The sequence below is a fragment of the Artemia franciscana genome, chromosome 11 (assembly GCF_032884065.1).
Source record: "Artemia franciscana chromosome 11, ASM3288406v1, whole genome shotgun sequence".
NCBI lineage: Eukaryota > Metazoa > Arthropoda > Branchiopoda > Anostraca > Artemiidae > Artemia > Artemia franciscana.
In genome coordinates, this window is record NC_088873.1 from 3714446 (window position 1) to 3732856 (window position 18411).

Below are 18411 nucleotides of genomic sequence, written 5' to 3' on the forward strand. Positions count from 1 at the left end.
AATGACGAACGGGACGATCAAAGAGAAATTACAGACTGGGACACTGGGACACAAATGACGACCGGGATACTGGGAATATAAATGACGACCGGGACACAGGGAGTGTTCGATTAGCAATCACCATCAACAAAGCTCAAGGGCAATCATTAGAATAATGAGGTATAGATCTGAATACGGATTGTTTTTCCCATGGACAATTTTATGTTGCATGTTCAAGAGTCGGTAAACCTGACAATCTATTTATATGCACAGACAATGGGACATCGAAGAATGTTGTATATTCGCATATTTTACGTAGTTAAAAACATATATATATATCTATAACGAAAAGAGAAATCTTTTCTCTTTTATCTATATTCACAGGTGGGACACAGGGACACAACCACAATGGCGCGTAACTAATGTGGCGCGTAACGACTTACGCGCGCGGGGGGGCTTGGGGGGGCGCGAAGCGCCCCCGCCAACTAGGTGTTGGTGTGGGGCGAAGCGCCACCCCAACAGCTAGTATTTTTATAAAACTTAAAACACCAAACAAAAGGTTTTCTTAGATACTTGGTTTACTGGTAACCAAGGAAGATTTTTTGTGTCTTTTTTGTCTTAAATTTAAATTCATTTTGATTGAAAAAAGACAAAATAATATAATAAGGGTACAAATTACCAGAAAAAAGTAAAATTGGCATCTTAAAGTTGGATGTATCATGTAAAAACCACATTGTTCTATTTTTTTCTAACAACTAAATAAACTGGTTCACTAGCAAGAAGACAAAAACATTAAAACAAGAGCAAAGAGCTCATATGGCGCTTGTGACGAGATCAGAAGAGCCAAGAGCTTCTTCCCACCAAGTTTCATTACGATCTCTCCACTCTAAGCGCTTTCCAAGATTTGCAGTTTACTCTCCAACTCCCCCCAATGTCACCGGATCCGGTCGGGATTTAAAATAAGAGCTCTGAGACCCGAGGTCCTTCTAAATATCAAATTTCATTAACATGCGATAACCCGTTCGTAAGTTAAAAATACCTCTTCTATTTTTTCCGAGTTAACCGTCCTTCCACCCCCCCCCAGGTGGTCAAATCGGGAAGCGAATATTTTGCCAACTTTCAGCGATCGCGATATTGATCACGTATCTAGTTTCGGATCTTCTTCATGTAAAAATTGGGGCAGTCCGAGAATCGAACCTGAGATCTCTCGCGCCCTAAGCCAGAATCATACCTCTAGACCTCAAGCCATACTTATGAAGAACAGTCATTTGTTTTATCGGCGAATAGAATTCTTCTCAACTATCTTGTTCGCTCGCATTCCCGCTCCAGACGGTCGAATCGGGGAAGAGGCTATTTCTAATTTAATCTAGTCTGGTCTCTGATACGCCCGCCAACTTTCATCGTCCTAGCTTATCTAGAAGTGCCCAAACTATCAAATTTCCCCAGCTCCCCCAAAGAGAGCGGATCCGGTTCGGTTATGTCAATAACGTATCTAGGACATGTGCTTATACTTCCCCCCAAGTTTCATCCCGATCTCTACACTAAGTGTTTTCCAAAATTTCCGGTTTCCCCATCCAACTCAACCAACTTCACCGGATCCGGTCGGTATTTAAAAAGAGCTCTGAGACACGAGGTCTTTCTAAATATCAAATTTAATTAAGGCCTAATCACCCATTCGTAAGTTAAAAATACGTCATTTTTTCTAACTTTTCCGAAGTACGCCCCCCCCCAACTCCCCCAAAGAGAGCCAATCTAGTCTGGTTATTTCAATCACGTATCAAGGACTTCCCACCAAATTGGTGGTTATTTTTCCCACCAAATATCATCTCGATCTCTCCACTCTAAGCGCTTTCCAAGATTTCCGGTTTCCTCCTCCAACTCCCCCCAATGTCACTGGATCCGGTCAGGATTCAAAATAAGAGCTCTGAGACACGAGGTTCTCTTAAATAAAAAAATTTCATTATCATCCAATTACCCATTCGTAAGTTAAAAATACATCATTTTTTCTAATTTTTCTGAAATACCGAATTAGGTCCCTCCCCCCCCCCAACTCCACCAAAGAGAGTGGATCCGGTCCGGTTATGGAAATCACGTATCTAGGACTTTTTCTTATTCTTCCCACCAAGTTTCATGCCAATCTTTCCACTCTAAGCATTTCCGGTCCCCCCAAATCCCCCCAATGACACAGAATCCGGTCGGGATTTAAAATAAGAGGTCTGAGACACGAGTTCTTTCTAAATAACAAATTTCATTAAGGTCTGATCATCCATTCGTAAGTTAAGAATACCTCATTTTTTCTTTTTTTCAGAATTACCCCCCTCAACCCCCCCAAAGAGAGCCAATCCAGTCTGGTCATGTCAATCACGTATCTAGGACTTGTGGTTATTTTTCCCACCAAGTATCACCACGATCTCTCGACTCTAAGCGCTTTCCAAGATTTCCGGTTTCCTCCTCCAACTCCCCCCAATGTCACCGGATCCGGTCAGGATTCAAAATAAGAGCTCTGAGACACAAAATTCTTCTAAATATCAAATTTCATTAGCATCCAATCACCCGTTCGTAAGTTAAAAATACATCATTCTTTCTAATCTTTCCGAATTACCCCCCAACTCCCCCAAAGAGAGCCAATCCAGTCTGGCTATGTCAGACACGTATTTAGGACGTGTGGTTATTTTTCCCACCAAGTATTATTACGATCTAATAATACTCTAAGCGCTTTCCAAGATTTCAGGTTTTCTCCTCCAACTCCCCCCAATGTCACCAGATCCGGTCAGGATTCAAAATAAGAGCTCTGACACACGAGGTTCTTCTAAATATCGAATTTCATTAGCATCCAATCACCCGTTCGTAAGTTAAAAAATACATCATTTTTTCTAATTTTTCGGAATTACCCCCCTCCCTCAACTCCCCCAAAGAGAGTCAATCCAGTCTGGTTATGTCAATCACGTGTCTAGGACTTTTTCTTATTCATCCTACCAAGATTCATGTCAATCTCTCCACTCTAAGCGTTTTCCAAGATTTCCGCCCCCCCCCAAATCCCCCCAATGACACAGAATCCGGTTGGGATTTAAAATAAGAGGTCTGAGATACGAGATCTTTCTAAATATCAAATTTCATTAAGGTCAGATCACCCATTCGTAAGTTAAAAATACCTCATTTTTTCTAATTTTTCCGAATTACCCCCCCCCCCCCCAACTCCCCCAAAGAGAGCCAATCCGGTCTGGTTATGTCAATCAAGTATCTAGGACTTGTGGTTATTTTTACCACCAAGTATCATCACAATCTCTCCACTCTAAGCGCTTTCCAAGATTTCTGGTTTCCTCCTCCAACTTCCCCCAGTGTCACCAAATCCGGTCAGGATTCAAAATAAGAGCTCTGAGACGAGGTTCTTCTAAATATCAAATTTCACTAGTATCCAATCACCCGTTCGTAAGTTAAAAATACCTCTTTTTTCTAATTTTTCCGAATTAGGTCCCCCCCCCCCAACTCCCCCAAAGAGAGCGGATCCGGTCCGGTTTTGGCAATCACGTATCTAGGACTTTTTCTTATTCTTCCACAAAGTTCCATGCCAATCTCTCCACTCTAAGCGTTTTCCAAGATCCCCCCCCCCCAAAGACACAGAATCAGGTCGGGATTTAAAATAACAGGTCTGAGTTACGAGGTTCTTCTAAATATCAAATATCATAAAGATCCGATCACTCGTTTTTAAGTTAAAAATACCTCATTTTTCCTATTTTTTCCGAATTAACCCCCCAACTCCCCCAAAGAGAACGGATCCATTCCAGTTATATAAATCACGTATCTAGGACTTGTGCTTATTTTTACCACGAAGTTTCATCCCGATCTCTCCGCTCTTAAGTGTTTTCCAGGATTTCAGGTTTTCCCTCCAACTCCCCCCAATGTCACCGGATCCAGTGGGGACCTAAGAAAAAGAGCTCTAAGACACGATATCTTTCTAAATATCAAATTTCATTAAGATCCGATCATCCGTTCGTAAGTTAAAAATACCTCATTTTTTCTAAATTTTTCGAATTAACCGTCCCCAACTCCCCCCTCCCCCGATGGTCACATCAGGGAAATTACTATTTCTAATTTAATCCCGTCTGGTCTCTGATATGCCTGCCAAATTTCATCGTCCTAGCTTATCTGGAAGTGCCCAAACTAGCAAAACCGGGACCGACAGACCGACCGATAGAATTTGCGATCGCTATATGGCACTTGGTACACACCAAGTGCCATAAAAAGAAACCTAAAGGACCCCCTCCTGAAAAATGATAAGAATTTCGCTGGATAGCATTGCAAAACGCAGCTTGCACGTGACGGCATTTGTCTACCCGAAAACAATTGAAATATACCAAGTTAATACTGATTAGGCAAAGTTCTTAAACGCTAAGTATAGCAAAAATAAATAATTAATTACACTAGATAGATAATTGAAATCCTTAAATACATAATTAAAAATAAATAATTAAAAACTTAAATTAAAACAATAATAAATTACGACATTAAATAGATAGTAATTAAAATAATACTAATGACTAACTAATAATAGTGATCAAACATAATTATATAATCAAGTACAGCAATAATAAGCCTACCAAGAAATAATTTAAACTTACCAAGCTAATGCTGATTGGGTCAATTTTTTAAATAATAGGATATAAGAAAATAATATACCTCTTAAACAGATAGTCTCCGCGAGTAAATCTTCATATTTTGATTTCATTGCAACAAGAACTTGATTCTGTTGAACTGCAAGTTGGCTTGATTCTTTGGCAATAACTTCGACGAACTTAGCATACTGTTTCAATTCAGTGTGGGATGACTCAACATTTCGAACTTCTCTAGATGTAGAAAAGAAACAACATTAAAAACAGTTATTAATGATTAATTAAACCCTGATTAATTCATCAGTTTGGTTTATTTAGTTACCATTCGGCAAAAAAGATAATATGTACACAAAAATTTGGTTTTGAGTTAAGGGCGGATCTCCTTTTATCTCAAAACGGCGAGTACAATTGCGCAGTCAGAAATTTTCTATTTCCTATTTTTTTCTATTATCAAGAGACAAGAACAATATGAGACAGAGGCTAAAAACGAAATTTCTCTTCACAGTAAGCCCTTGTCTCCATTCCATCTTGTCTCCACAGTCAGAACCTAATACAGACATAGTCGAAAAAAAATTTATGAGACCACACTGCCTAATCATAACAAAAAGAAAAAATCACAAAGAAGAGACGAACGAGGACAATAACAGCCAGTGAAAAACAGAAAAAAATTATGCAAATATTTCGGTCGAGACCTCCGCTCAACCGCCTTCAGTGCAAAAGAAAAGTCCAAAGGACAATATAACAAGAGCAAAGAGCTCATATGGCACTTGTGATGAGGTCGGAAGAGCCAAGAGCCTTCAGCCCCTCAGATGGTCGAATCGGGGAAAACGACTTTTATCAAGTCAATTGGTGCAGGTCCCTGACACAACTACCAATTTTCATCGTCCTAGCACGTCTGGAAGCACCGAACACGCCAAAGCACTGGAACCCCCTCACCCAAATAGAGCAGATCCGGTCCAGCTATGTCAATCACGCATCTAGAGCTTGTGCTTATTATCGAACTCAGCAAAACACTAGAAATCCCCCCCCAAGTCTCCCAAAGAGATCGGATCTGGTGGTTATGTCAATAACGTATCTAGAACTTGTGCTTATTCTTCCCATCAAGTTTCATCCGGATCCCTCCACTCTAAGCGTTTTCCAAGATTTTCAGTTTCCAAGATTTCCGTTTCCTCCCTTCACCCCCCAATGTCCCCAGATCAGACCTGAATTGAAAATGGAGCATCTGAGACATGACATCTTTCTATATATCAAGTTTCATTAAGATCCGATAACCCATTCGTGAGATAAACATACCTCTTTTTTTACGATTTCCCCTCCCTCCAGCCCCCCTCAGATGCTCGAATCGGGAACGACTGTTATCAAGTCAATTTGTGCAGGTCCCTGACACGCCTACCGATTTTCATCGTCCTGGCACGTCCAGAAGCACCGAACTCACTAAAGCACTGGAAATCCCCCCCCCCCAACTCCCGGAGTAGATTCGGTCCGGTTTTGCTAATCACGTATCTAGAACTTGTGCTTATTCTTCCTACCAAGTTTCATCCCGATCTCTCTACTCTAAGCGTTTTCCAAGATTTCCGGTTTTCCCCTCCAATGTCACCTTCCCCCATTGTCAATGGATCCGGTCGGGATTTAAAATAAGAGCTCTGAGACACGAGGTCCTTCTAGATATCAAATTTCAGTAAGATCCGATAACCCTTTCATAAGTTAAAAATACCTCATTTTTTCTATTTTTTTCAAATTAACCGTCCTTCCACTCCCTCCAAACGGTCGAATAGGGAAAGCGACTATTTCTAATTTAATATGGTCCGGTCTCGGATACGCCTGCCAACTTTCATCGTACAAGCTTATCCGGAAGTGCCCGAAGTAGCAAAACCGGGACCGACAGACAGACAGACCGACAGACAGACAAACAGAAATGCAGTCGCTAAATGTCACTCGGTAAATACCAAATGCCATAAAAACCAAATCTAAAACAAGCACTGAAATTAAAATGGGAAAGACCTTCTCTAAGCAACGGTGAAAGGGTAATTGAATAAAAAATACAATACTGCATGGCATTTCAAACTTTCATTTTATGTAAAGTTTTTTAAAGGCTAATTGCTCACCAGGCGTGGTATTAGCAGAATATCAACAGAAAATACAGATAAAAAACCAAACCTTAAAACAAGCACCAAAACTCAAATAGCAAATACCCTTTCCAAGCAACGATGAAAGGACAACTGAATAGAAAATACAACACTGAATAATTATTTCACAATTTCATTTTATGTACAGCATTCTCAAAACCCAATCGCTTACCAGGTAGGGCATTATCAGAGATCCTACTAGGTAGCGAAATATAATTTTGAGTATGGACATAAAAAAGATTGGAATTAATAAGTTCATTATAAATGGGACTTGAAAAAGTTTCTCCAGTGTTTCTATTGAGGGCGATCGTTAGGTGAATATGATTTTATATTTCAACTGCCTCCGTGAAAACTTGCTTGTGACCTTTAACAGGGGCAATAATGGAGGAATTATCAAACAAAATGAGTAGAATGACGAAACTTAGTACTCACAACCAGCAAAAGAGGGCGACAAAGGCAAGAAGAAAACGCCCTTCAGAAACTTACTCATAGAACTTTATATCTCTATCTCCTTGGCCCTTTCTGAAAGTTAAAAAAAGTTTTTTGCGATTTTTTCGAAAACATTAAAATACAGATACTTTTTTTCGATAGGGGACAGTCCCATCAAGAACTGTGGACAGGTTTAATCACTGCTGTCTTCGTTATATACTCCGAATTAGCAGGTGGTCTAGAACTCTTCGTAGAAAACTAAGAAATCCTTCCAACCAGTCTGATGATCCTTGGTGATCAAACGATATCACCTCAATCTCCTTAGTAGCACCTCGTGTTGCATCGAAGATACAAATATGTTGGAATGTTCTCGTTTACGAACCAGCACCCTCCTGGTGTTAAACATATATTTGTTCGTCATAGAAAGACATTATGGGTCTTGGAAAAAAAATCCGATTTAAGGTATTAAGCCGAAAATATGAATTTTTGAGAGAAAATCGGAGAGGACTAACAACCATTAGGAGGCTTCCGGAAGCAAGATCGGAGATGGGACAGAGACTGGCTGAGCATCGTCATGGAAGCTGCAGTCAAGAGATAAAGGTGGTCCTCAGATCCAAGATCCATTGGTGCTGTCACGACAGTTCATCGCTTTTTTCCTGCCGAAAAGCAAAAAGAAAAGGCGTATTACCATCGGCATGGTGATTTACACACAACATCATCCATCTGATCGGACAGTTATGATAGTTACTGGATTAATTTTATCAATTATTCGAGTTTGATTAACTATATAAGGAAATTTGTGTTAAAAAGTATTTCGGAAAAAAATGACTTCCTAAATAGCTAGAAAAATGCTTATCATTATGTAATAATTGACAATATCCGACACAAGAAAAGAAGAAAAAGGAAGGAAATTATAATTAAAAAGCAGCGACATTCCCTTTCATGCCTATTTTATTATCATGTAACCGGCATTTTATTGATTTCTAAGGCACAATTTTAAAGTAAAAAACTGGGTTTTGATGGGATTATTTATTTTCAGTGAAAAAATATTTTACAAAGACAGTCGATAAACTGTTTTTAGGGAAAGATAAATTTTAGTAGCCAATTAATCCACTCGGTTTATTCAGTTACTACTTCCATCAGCATGAAGAGCGACATATTGAACCTTCCATTTTATTTAAAGGTAAGGAAAAAACGGTACTTAACGGTAATTAACGGTAGTAAGTAGCGATAATTAATATTAGATAAAGCGGAAAATTAAAGGAACCTTGCTAAAAACAGTGGAAACTTGAAAAATCCGAAATTTATTAACAATATACGCATCAAATCAATAAAATTTTCACGATGATATCTAGTTTAAAATCATTCATTTTTAATGTTATTTAAAAAAAAAGCTACCTCGGTAACAACATTTACACCATTTTGAGACGAAGAAAAACACCCTGGAAAGGGCCTGAGAACCATATAACAAAGATTTCGGCTCTCTGTCTATACAAATACAAAACTTTGTACTTTTATCTGAAACAGATCGTCACGGACACGCGCTTAATTCTTTTTTCGTACCCAGAGTTGTTCGTTGAGTGCCACGAGACGGTTCATCCGAATAAAAAAATTATTGGAGCAAACAAATTTACACAGTCAAAAAAGGCCTGAGAACCATATAGCGAAGGGTTTAACTCAGTTTTTAGAGAAATACGAAATTTTGTAGTAAGGAGCGACCCGGCTCAATAGTAACCAAAACTCTAAAAATGGAATTTTGATACCAATAACTACTTAAAAAAAATTCCATTTCAATGCTGATTTCAAATATATAACTTTCATCAAGATTAGTTTGACCTATCAAAAGTTACGAGCCTGAGAAAATTTGCCTCATTTTAGAAAATAGGGGAAAACACCCCCTAAAAGTCATACAATCTTAACGAAAATCACACCATCAGATTCAGCGTATCAGAGAACTTTATTGAAGACATTTCAAGCTTCTATCTACAAAAATGTGGAATTTCGCATTTTTTGCCAGAAGACAAATCACGGATGCGTGTTTTTTTTTTTTTTTTTTTTTTTTTTCCCAGGGGTGATCGTATCGACCCAGTCGTCCTAGAATGTCGCGGGAGGGCTCGTTCCAATGGAATTTAAAATTTCTAGTGCCGTTTTTAAGTGACCAAAAAAATTGGAGGGCACCTAGGCCCCCTCCCACGCTCATTTCCCCAAAAGTAACCGGATCAAAATTCTGAGATAGCCATTTTATTCATCATAGTCAAAAAATCGAATAACTATGTCTTTGGGGACGACTTACTACCCCGCAGTCTCCCTGGGAGGGGTTGCAAGTTACAAACTTTGACCTGTGTTTACATATAGTTATGGTCACTGGGAAGTGTACGGACGTTTTCAGGGGGATTTTTTTTGGTTTGGGAGGGAGAGTTGAGGTGGGGGGGGGGGTTACGCGGGAGGATCTTTCCATGGAAAAACTTCTCATTGGGGAAGAGACTTTCAATGAAGGGGGCGCAGGATTTTTTTTGCATTATTTAAAAAAACAAGGAAAAAATAAATATGAGAAGTTTTTTCTACTGAAAGTGAGGAGCAGCATTAAAACTTAAAACGAGGAGAAATTATTGAGCATATGAGGGGTTTACCTCCTCGTAATACCTCGCTCTTTACGCGAAAGTATTTTTAGTAATTTCAATTATTTATTCTACGGCCTTTGTGATTCAAGGGTCATTCTTAAGGAATTGGGAGAGAATTTAAGCTTTAGTGTAAAGAGCGAGGTATCGACGAGGGGTGAACTCCCTCATATACGCAATAAAAATATACGAATATAGAAGTTCGTTACGTAAGTTAATTCGTAAATTACGGATATTTTTTACTAATGAAAATGTTCGTAAAACAATTAAAAGTTCTAGTTGCCTTTTTAAGTAATCAAAAAATTAGAGGGCAGCTAGGCTTCCTCCCTCTCTCCTTTTTTCTCCAAATCTTTCGATTAAAACTATGAGAAAGCCATTTAGCCAAAAAGAAAATTAATATGCAAATTTCGTTTTAATTATTTATTACGAATTATTTATTAAAATTTAATTATTTAAAAAAAAAGTTTTTTTAAATGAAAGTAAGGAGCGACATTAAAACTTAAAACGAACAGAAAATACTCCGTATATGAAAGGGGCTTTTCGTCCTCAACGCCCCGCTCTTTAGGCTAAAGTTTTTTCCTTTTTTAAAAAGTAGAGCTAAGAGAAAGAGTCAAACTTTTAATGTCTCTCCTTACTTTCATTTAAAAAAACTTGTTTTTTTTATTCAATTTCTGAAAGGGGTCGTCACGGATGCGTGCTTATTTACTTTTCTGTGCCCAAGGCTGATCTTAGAGTATCACAACAGGGTTCAATCGAATGCAAAATTGATTCTCCAATGTTAGGCTACCACAATTATACCCAAATAGACTAGACAGTAAGCGTGACTTTGCTTTAGCTTAAATTTGGAGAAATTAAGGGGGAGAGAGAGAGAGAGAGAGAGAGAGAGAGAGAGAGAGAGAGAGAGAGAGAGAGAGAGAGAGAGAGAGAGAGAGAGAGAGAGAGAGCGCTAGGAGTTTATTAAGCACTTTTAAATGATTATATAATATGACAAGATCAAAACACGTACGAAAAAAAAATAAACACAAAGAATGAAGAAAAAAGAAAAAGCAAAAAAAGCGAAACAAAAAAAAAGAAAGCAAATAATAAAGAAAAGAACATAAATAAAACAAATACTTCAAACGAAAAAAAGAGAAATCGAAGAATGAAGAGAAAAGACAAAGCAAAAAAAAATATACACCGAAAATACTTGCATAAGCAAATCTCTGTATTCTTCATCTGTTTCTTTCATTTTGTCAACAACAGCTTGAATTTGTTTTGACTGTTTCATTGTCAGCTGCTCAAGGTTCTCAATGTTCTTCTGCCTTGACCTCAGTTCCAGCTATATTTATATTGACGAGAAAAAGAAAGATTAATATATTAAGAACAAAAATTTATGCATAAACCCTATAGGTAATATAACACATATGTTGCATTTACTCGTACCCATACGATTCTTGTTATTTTTATGGGCTTTATATAACTCTTACAAGTTCTTTACAATATTGTCTCATAACTCCAACTCTGCCCATCAGTACTTTTATTTTTTTTTCGTTATAAAAGGATAATCTTTTTTGAATCTTAATCTAACAATCTTAGTTAGAGTAAGATTACAATCCTTCAATATTTTCAAATATTTTTTTTCAATTTTATTTTCTGGTTCTAAATAAAAAATTAGCAGTCATAATAATTGAAAGACTCATCTCCTTATCTTCGTTCTTATATAGACAATTATATGGTCGTAAATACACTCTTTTTTCCATATGCATATCTAATATTTCTTAGGCATATTGGGTGAAAGACACACACTTAGAGCTGACACTGTGGTACTAAGGGTCTCTCTAATTTAGAATTTGCCTTATTTTATATAATTATTTAATAATTATAAAATTAATAATTTAATATTTATTTTATATAAGAGAAAACTTACCATATTTTAGAAAATAGGGGGAAACATCCCTTAAAAGTCATAGAATCTTAACGAAAATCCAACCATCAGATTCAGCATATCAGAGAATCCTACAGTCGAAGTTTCAAGCTCCTATCTACAAAAATGTGGAATTTTATATTTTTTGGCACAAGACAGATCACGGATGCGTGTTTATTTTATTTTTGTCCAGGGGTGATCGTATCGACCCAGTGGTCCTAGAATGTCTTGTGAGGGCTCATCTTAACGGAAATTAAAAGTTCTAGTTCCCTTTATAAGTGACCAAAAAAATTGGAGGGTGCCTAGGCCCCTCCCACGCTCATTTTTTTCTCAAAGTCACCGGATCGAAATTCTGAGATAGCCATTTTATTCAGCATAGTCGGAAAACCTAATAACTTTGTCTTTGGGGACGACTTACTCCCCCACAGTCCCCGTGGGAGGGGCTGCAAGTTACAAACTTTGGCAAGTGTTTACACATAGTAATGGTTATTGGGAAGTGTACAGACGCTATTATGGGAATTTTTTTGGTTGGGGATGGGTTGAGGGGAGGGGGTTATACGGGGGTAACTTTCCACGGAGGAATTTGTCATGGGGGAAGAGAATTTCTATAAAGGGGACGCAGGATTTTTTTTAGCATTTTTTAAAGAGCAATGAAAAAATAAATATGAAATTGTTTCTTCAACTGAAAGTAAGGAGCAGCATTAAAATCTGAAACGAACAGAAATTATTACGCACATGATGGGGTTCACCTTCTCCTAATACTTCACTCTTTACGCTAAAGTTATTTTATTAATTTCAATATTTATTTTACGGCCTTTGTAATTCAGGCATTCTTAACGAACTGGGACAAAATTTAAGCTTTAGTGCAAAGAGTGAGGTATTTACGATGGGGCAAACCCCCTCATATACGTAATAAAAACATACGAATTTAGAGGCTCGTTACGTAAGTTGGTTCGTTAGTTACGTATATTTTTATCAATAAAAATGTTCGTAAAATTAAAAGTTCTAGCTGCCTTTTTAAGTAACCAAAAAATTGGAGGGTAACTAGGCCTACTCCCCCGCTTCTTTTTATCTCAAAATCGTCCGATCAAAACTATGAGAAAGCCATTTAGCCAAAATAAATAAATTAATCTGTAAATTTCCTTTTAATTATTCATGTGCAGAGAGCCAAAATTAAAACATGCATTATTTCAAAAACGTTCATAAATTAAATAAAAAAACAAGTTTTTTTTAACTGAAAGTAAGGAGCGACATTAAAACTTAAAACGAATAGAAATTACTCCGTATATGAAAGAATCTGTTACCTCCTCAACGCCCCGCTCTTTACGCTAAAGTTTTTTACTGTTTTAAAAAGTAGAGCTGAAAGAAAGAGTCGAACTTTAGCGTAAAGAACGAGGCGTTGAGGAGGTAACATCCCCTTTCATATACGGAGTAATTTCTGTTCGTTGTAAGTTTTAATGTCGCTCCTTACTTTCAGTTAAAAAAAAACTTGTGTTTTTTATTTAATAAAATATTAGAATCGACAAGAAAACAATTTTACAAAATCTCATAATTACATAATATTTTACAGGGTCTTTATATAAATACATTTTTTTAAAGTAAGATAAATCTTTATTACTATAAATTGTTGAATACGATTAAATATTTTAATAGAGCAATTAATTATTTATAATTTACACATATAGATGATTACCATATATTAGCTTTGTATCAAGTATAGCGTAAAGTATAGCGGGTCTGGCATGCCTAATGTTTTAGATACAAATATTCTGCATAGTATGAAGTAAGAATTGTTTTCTAAATCCACACTGTCTAAATACTTTACCCCCCCCCCTAATGTGCAAATGTATAGCACAAATTATATATTTCCCATCTATTCTGACATTTTTCTTTTCCCATCTATTCTGACATTTTTCCTCCTGATTACATAAAAGATCTTGGAGCACTTAAGGATAGTTGAGAGAATCAGAAAAAAATATTCTAAACTAAAAAAAAAGAAAGAAAGTCTATGGAAGAGAATATATAAGGAATTTAACCTGAAGGTACTTCACAAACCTTTATCTTATTGGTGTAACCATTACCTTAAGATATGATACTATAATTCACCTTATTACAAGAAAGTAAAGTCTGTGATTCAACTGAACTGAAAGTTTTTTGTTTTTTTTTTATTTGCCCTAGAGAAATCACTAACCCGCTCTCTAAAATTTAAGTTGTATTCTTGACCTATCTACTTCTTCGCGGCCCAAGAAAAACCCTCTTATTTTGACACTTCTACTTCACTTAAAGCTTCCTTCAGTCCTACTTCCTTTGGCTGATTTAATATAAAAAAAATCAACTGAAAGTAGGGACCAACATTCAAACTTAACGAACAGTAATTATTACGTATATGAGGGGGGTTGCCCCTTCCTCACTACCTCACTCTTCACATTAAAGTTTTTAGTACTTTTAAAAAACTTCTTATTGTTCTAATAAAACGACCTTTGTGTTTCAGCATTTGTTCTTAAAGAATTGGGGCAAAAAGCCGAACTTTAGCGCAAAGAACAGGTAACCCTCCTCATATACGTAATTATTTCTGTTCGTTTCAAGTTTGAATGTTGCTCAATATTTTCAGTCGAAAAAAACTTGTTTTTATTTAATTTCTGATCGTTTCCTAAATAATACATGGATAACAATCTGCCCCTCCATGGAATAATCCCCCCGAAGGAAAGACCATTTATAAAATTCATACCGGTCAAAGTTTTTCCTGAACAATTACCCTTAGCATCTCCACATGCAAAACTGAGTCGGCAAAGAGAAGGCAAGACAAATGAAATGAATTCCATATAGGAATTCTAGAAAAGTCTCCCCGTGTAAAGCTTCCCCTGATAAGATCATCATACAGGAAATTCCCTTCCCTTGGAAACCCCCCCACCTAAACCCAAAAACGTATGCATGCTTACCATTAAGAAATACGATACATAAACAATGGAAAAATTTCATAACTTAAAGACCTTCCCCAGGGGCAGTGGTGGGTCATGTTTCTCCAAAGTTATAATCATTAGACATTTCAACAATACTGGGCGAAATGGCTATCTCAAAATTTTGACCAAACGACAAATGGGGCGTGGGAGGGGGACTAGCTTCCCTCCAATTTTTGTGATCACTTAAAAAGGACACTAGAACTTCTAATTTTTGTTTGAATGAGCCCTGTTCCAATATTCTAGGACTATTGGCTCGATACGATAACGCCTGGGAAAAATAAACAAAAAGAAACAACAAATAAGCACGCATCCCTGATCTTTCTTCTACCAAAAAAATACACATTTTTGCAGATAGGAGCCTGAAACCTCGACAGTAGAGTTCTCTTATGTTGTGATTTTCGTTAAGATTCATTGACTTTTAGAGTACGCTTCCGCCTTTTTTGAAAATCAGGCGAATTTTCTCAGGCTCATAGTCTTTGATTAGTAACACTAAATTTAATGAACTTTATATATTTGGAATCAGTATAATAAGCCAATTCATTGGATATACATATTGATTTCAAAATTCCCTTTTTTTTAGTTTCAGTTACAATTGAGCCGCGTCGTCCCTTAATCACAGTTCGTTACCACGAACTGTTCGATAATTTGAAAATTACTAAACACTAATCTCTGGAAGAACCTCGCTCCACATGAGTTGCTTAGTTTGCCTTCACGAAACCACCAGCGTTTTAAAAACTGCAGGTTATATTCTTAACCTCTCTACTTCTTAGTGGCTCAACAATGAATCTTTCCCTTTTAAATTTTCACTTCCATTATAACTTCTTGTAATCCTATTTCATTGGTCTAAAAATTTTGATGTTCCTACAGACCAGTCTCAGGCATAATTTCCTCATATGTGTACGTGTGCATTTGAGTATCAATTTTGAACTTAAATGGAGATCACTGTATTCAATGATGCACCCCCCCCCCTAAAAAAGGAAATATTTTGCTTCCAACTCACCAGAATCTGTTTATTCAAGAAATGATCAGCTCTTTCTAAAAAATTGAAAGTTGTATTGTTAACCTCTTTAATTCTTTGTGTCCCATCAAAAGATGTTTCACTTTAAACATTTTCATTTCCGATAAAGCTGCCTGGAATCCTATTTCAGTGGTCTGGAAATTTTGTATCTTGCTACAGACCTTTTTTGAAACTACCTGAGGGTTATTGTATCCATTGATCCCTCCCCCCACCTAAAAATAAAATATTCTTCATTCAACTCACCTGAAGCTGTCTAGACTGCTCTCGAGAATCCATCAGCTCCTTCTCCAAAACAGAAAGCTGTATTCTTAGCCTCTCTACTTCTTCAGTGGCCCTAGAGAAAGCCTCTGACTTTGACACTTGAGCTTCCGTTAAAGCTGCCTTTAGTTCTACCTCATTTGATTGATTAGCTGAACGCTCCTTTTCCAATAGTCTTTCTAGCTCATGAATCCTATTTGTCAACGATTGTATTTCAACTTGTGATGATTTGTAAAGTTTCTACAAGATACAAATTTTCGTCTTGCTTCAGACTGAATAACAACTGGTAGGAACGGGAAGTACTAAAATGTGTTATTTAGGTCATAATTTCGCTAATGATAGATCTCGGTCACTCAATGGTCAGATCAACTCTTAAAAATTTCGAAATGAACAAATTATTCAGAGTTTACTAAACTCCGTCCTTCAGACCACCCAATCAGAAAAAAGGTGGCGGTGTTTTGTTCTTACTAAGAGTAACCTTTACCCAAAGGTTATTCGAGTCCCTAGTTTACCCGAGTATGATGAAATCCTCTGGCTAAGTATTAGACCAAGAGTACTCCCTCGTCCATTTAATATTATTACAATAGCTATTTTCTACTACACCCCAAATCAAATATCGATTCAAAACGTAAATCCATCCAGCAATTGTAGACAAGAGCAGATTTTATTATTTCTAAGTACCCCAATCCTAGGCCCCTCTTTACTTGGCGATGCCAACGACCTTAAAATGAATTCTTTTTGCTCCTCACTTAAAGTGAAGCAAATTGTTAAAATACCAACGACTCTGGGAAATACCTCTCTTGATGTAACTACTATGTATAATTTTAACAGCCCTCCCTCAGCTTTGCCCCATTAGGTGGGAGTTGTCATATTTTGATTCTTTTATCCCCCTCCTCAAATTTTAAGCATTCTTTCTCAATAACATATGGCACTTATCGCCCTCTTTAAAATTCTGGTCTTCTTTCTTTGGTATGTAGCTGAATACTGAAAATTGGTCTGATATTTATAGTTTAAAAAATCTTGATGAGAAAATGGCTACGTTCCACAAAACGTTAATAGATAAACATCAAATTTATTTCCCAGAAAAAAAGATTTAAAAGGTGCTCTAGTGATGCACCCTTTATTAACCAAACTATAAAAACACTAATTAGAACCTAAGTTGAGCTTTTCAAAAATGGCAAACTGGGTGGAGCCAATAAACTAAGAAAAGCAATTAAAAGAGAAATTCGTAAATTGGCACGATCGTGCTACAAAATAAGGTCGAAGCATTGTTCACTAATAAACCAAAAATTGGTATTCCGAGGTTAAAAAGCTGTGTGGCAGGAGGCTTAAGCAGCCTAACTTCAATCTAACCGAGTCCCCTGACGTTACTACCAATAATCTAAATAAATTCATTACTTCCATTGTCCAGAGCCTTCCAGCATTGTCCGACCAATTACCAACAGGACTATCCCCTTCTTTCCCCACTGTTTCCCGTCTGAGATAGAAAGAAGAATTGAAAAACTAAGAAAAACAAGTGTTTGTCCTTTGAATATCGCGTTTCCTCTCATTAGTGCCTTCGGTGACTTCCTTTCTAAGCCCTTGTCTTTCTTGTTTAACGAGATTACCGATTCTGGGCGAATTCTAACAATTTGGAAACAGGGTATCATAACCTATTTTTGAAGGCGTTCTTCCTATTACTCTTACTCCTATTTTCTCGAAACTTTATGAAGGATTCCTTGCAGATTGGCTAAAGGAAAAAAAATCCTACCTCTTACTGAGCTGAGGCAATTCAGGAGCCTAAAATCCACTTCTACTTCACACTACCTCGTTTCTCTTATTGACCACATCGGGAAAATCCTCGAAAAGCCTAATTCCTGGCTAAATTTAATTTCTATTGACCTTCAGAAAGCATTTGACCTTGTTAACCACAATATTTTAATGGAGAAACTTGTTAGCGAGTTCAATATTGATCCCTCACTAGCGAAATTGGTTGCCTCCTTCTATAAATAGATCGCAGGTTGTCAAATACCAGAATCAGTATCCGAATCCTCTCCCAGTCCACAATGGCATACCCCAAGGTGCTCTTCTAGGTCCCCTCCTTTTTTCAGTCATGGTTAACAGCCTCGCGAAGGAATTTCCTGACAGATGGAAATTTGTAGATGACCTACTGGTTGTTGAAACATGCTTCAGAAATTTAATAAGCGACCGTATGAGTACCCTCAATGAAATTGGAGATGAGGCCTTGGACTTAGACTTGACAGTGAACCCCTCTAAGTTCATGACAGTACCAATTTGGTTCATCAAATCCTCGCCCTGCTTTCTTAATCCTATCCCTCCTGAAATTTCTATCTCCTCATTTAAACTACTTGGCATCACAACTTCTTCAAATTTAAAGTGATCCACGTTAAAGACATCGCATCTCGAATATGCTTGTCCATTTTGTCACCCTGGTATCTCTAGCAAGGAATCGGAAAAATTGAATCAATCCAAAAAACAGCCTTGCAAATAATTTTCAAAGAAGGTAAGGT

General features: G+C 37.1%; 1 protein-coding gene across 2 annotated transcripts in view; it reads right to left on the reverse strand.

Annotated features, from left to right (window-relative positions):
* LOC136032699 (girdin-like) overlaps positions 1 to 18411 on the reverse strand; it is a 149073-nt gene that overhangs the window by 119096 nt on the left and 11566 nt on the right. For both annotated transcript variants that reach the window (XM_065713003.1, XM_065713004.1), the window contains exons 2-4: positions 15887 to 16141; positions 10953 to 11080; positions 4657 to 4823 (exon numbers count right to left, since the gene is read on the reverse strand). In XM_065713003.1, the coding sequence (XP_065569075.1) occupies positions 4657 to 4823; positions 10953 to 11080; positions 15887 to 16141 (550 nt within the window). The remainder of the gene's footprint in view (positions 1 to 4656; positions 4824 to 10952; positions 11081 to 15886; positions 16142 to 18411) is intronic.